This window comes from Pygoscelis adeliae, unplaced genomic scaffold (assembly GCF_000699105.1).
Source record: "Pygoscelis adeliae isolate BGI_AS28 unplaced genomic scaffold, ASM69910v1 Scaffold77, whole genome shotgun sequence".
Taxonomy (NCBI): domain Eukaryota; kingdom Metazoa; phylum Chordata; class Aves; order Sphenisciformes; family Spheniscidae; genus Pygoscelis; species Pygoscelis adeliae.
The window spans coordinates 8,115,993-8,117,866 of record NW_008825216.1 but is presented as its reverse complement, the minus strand read 5'-3'; the positions used below and the strand labels follow the sequence as shown (position 1 = coordinate 8,117,866).

Here is a 1,874-nt window from a genome sequence, read left to right as displayed (position 1 = left end):
CCTGCTGAAGAAAAGTACACGCACATGATTTTGTTTTATAAAAGATTGCCTCTTACCTGGTAATATGAACTGCTTGGCTTTATCCCAGCTTTCAGGAGACAACTGAAACAAAGATAAAACATTTTTCCATGGTTCTTGTATGCAAACATAACTTCATAATCATCAGGTAAACAGATAATCTTAGTGAGAACTTGGCAAGCATTACAGCAATGGGGAGCAAGGGAAATTTGTCTTCCATCCTTCGCCTGGCCTAGGAAACGTTCCCCTTTTCTGAAGGCCACTTCCCATCCAACTCAGCAGGGTCAGGAAGAACCCTCTCGCCCACCTTAATCTGAGGAGCTGGGAGAGTCTAGTCTTCAGACACAGCTAGGGGAAAGGGCAATATTACTGTTATTTGCTGGACGTTCAGAATGCTCCATTGAGTGCCAGGTAGGGCATGCAGTTTAATTGCCCCCTTTCCCCTGCCTTGAGCCATACCACTCTGCTCTGGCCACCGGGAGGGAATGGAGGCAGACTTGTGAGGTTGCTCTAGGCACCCTCATGTTCTAACACAGGGTGGGCTTGCTGGGGTGGGAGGTGCACAGCATACTGGGAGAGGGACATGGTGCATCGATCTGGATCAACATCAGGGCAGAAACGTTTCCTAATGAATAAGTTTTTGAAGAGGAAAGGTTGTTCACATAAGAGAAACAAGGTAACTCTCACGAACCTCTAGCCTATATACCCCCTTCCTTTAGATTCAGTCCTAAGGGAAGTCCACACTTCAAAGCCGACAACAAGACTCAGGACCCAATAGGTGCCGAGTCTCTAAGTCCCAGCTTCTTCCGTAAGGAGTGGGAATGTTCAGCATTTCACAGGATTTAATCCATGAGTGCTGATAATGCCCAACCCTTCCAAGGTCAAGTTCTGCACAGGGAAGATTTAACCCAGTTGACTAAAGGTCTATCTGTTTGTCATAGTCATTTAACAGTGGATATAAGGAGGCCAATGAAATCAATGATGTTCTGTTATTCTTACAGGAGCCTGCATGATGTCCTCTTTTTAATAATTTCCTGTTTGGAAACAATCTTTTAATCACTAACGCTACTTTTTCCTCATTCAAGTATAAATGAAGTACAATGAGAACTTTAGTAGTCTTTACTCTTTTCAGTAAAGATTAAATTAATTATGTTCATTTTTACAATGGAGAATATGCTCTGAGCAATTAATTTCAACATGCTTCAGTCTCTACTCTTTTTCGGTGTTACACATGCTGATATAGAGTCACATAATTGGTCACTGTGCCATCTGTAAAATGTTTTCGTCGCACCATCACAGCTACTTAGGCAATTGACTTATCAGACATTATTAATTTTAACACTACATATGACATGCTCTTAAGCACTGTGTCTAGAAAAACCTCATTAAGTTTTACAAGACACCTACAAAAATAGGAGGGGGGGTAGGAGAAAGACATTTCCTTTGTGCATATGCAAACTGAATGAGACTTTGTTAGGAGATTGCTTGGACAAGACACTGACAGAAGGTGAACAGGATTTTTTAAATTTTTTTATTTAAGATATGTGTCTAGATAAAAAAAGAACTTATTTCCTCTCTCAGATACTGTCGTCTTACACAGAGAGACAATGCATGGTCAACAAATCCGAGTCAAACATTCTCCCACCCAAACCAAGCACTGATGAGGAAAGGACTCTGGCCTTCTGGCATTCACCTGCAGCCAGAATGTGTACATACAGTGCTTGGACAAGCCACAACATTCCCATCAAGATTTTGTATCTTTGGAACCATGAGGAGGAATCAGCCCCTAGGACAAAGCAAGAGTGTCACATCAGGGTTGTTTGAAAGGCCAGCAGAGAGCTGCCTGCAGCCACTGA

At 42.4% G+C, this 1,874-nt stretch overlaps 1 protein-coding gene across 1 annotated transcript in view; it reads right to left on the bottom strand.

Annotated features, from left to right (window-relative positions):
• The window catches only part of RNASET2 (ribonuclease T2), a 27,467-nt gene that overhangs the window by 7,478 nt on the left and 18,115 nt on the right, over positions 1 to 1,874 (bottom strand). The window contains exon 9 of the mRNA XM_009329208.1: positions 57 to 102. Within this exon, the coding sequence (XP_009327483.1) occupies positions 57 to 102 (46 nt within the window). The remainder of the gene's footprint in view (positions 1 to 56; positions 103 to 1,874) is intronic.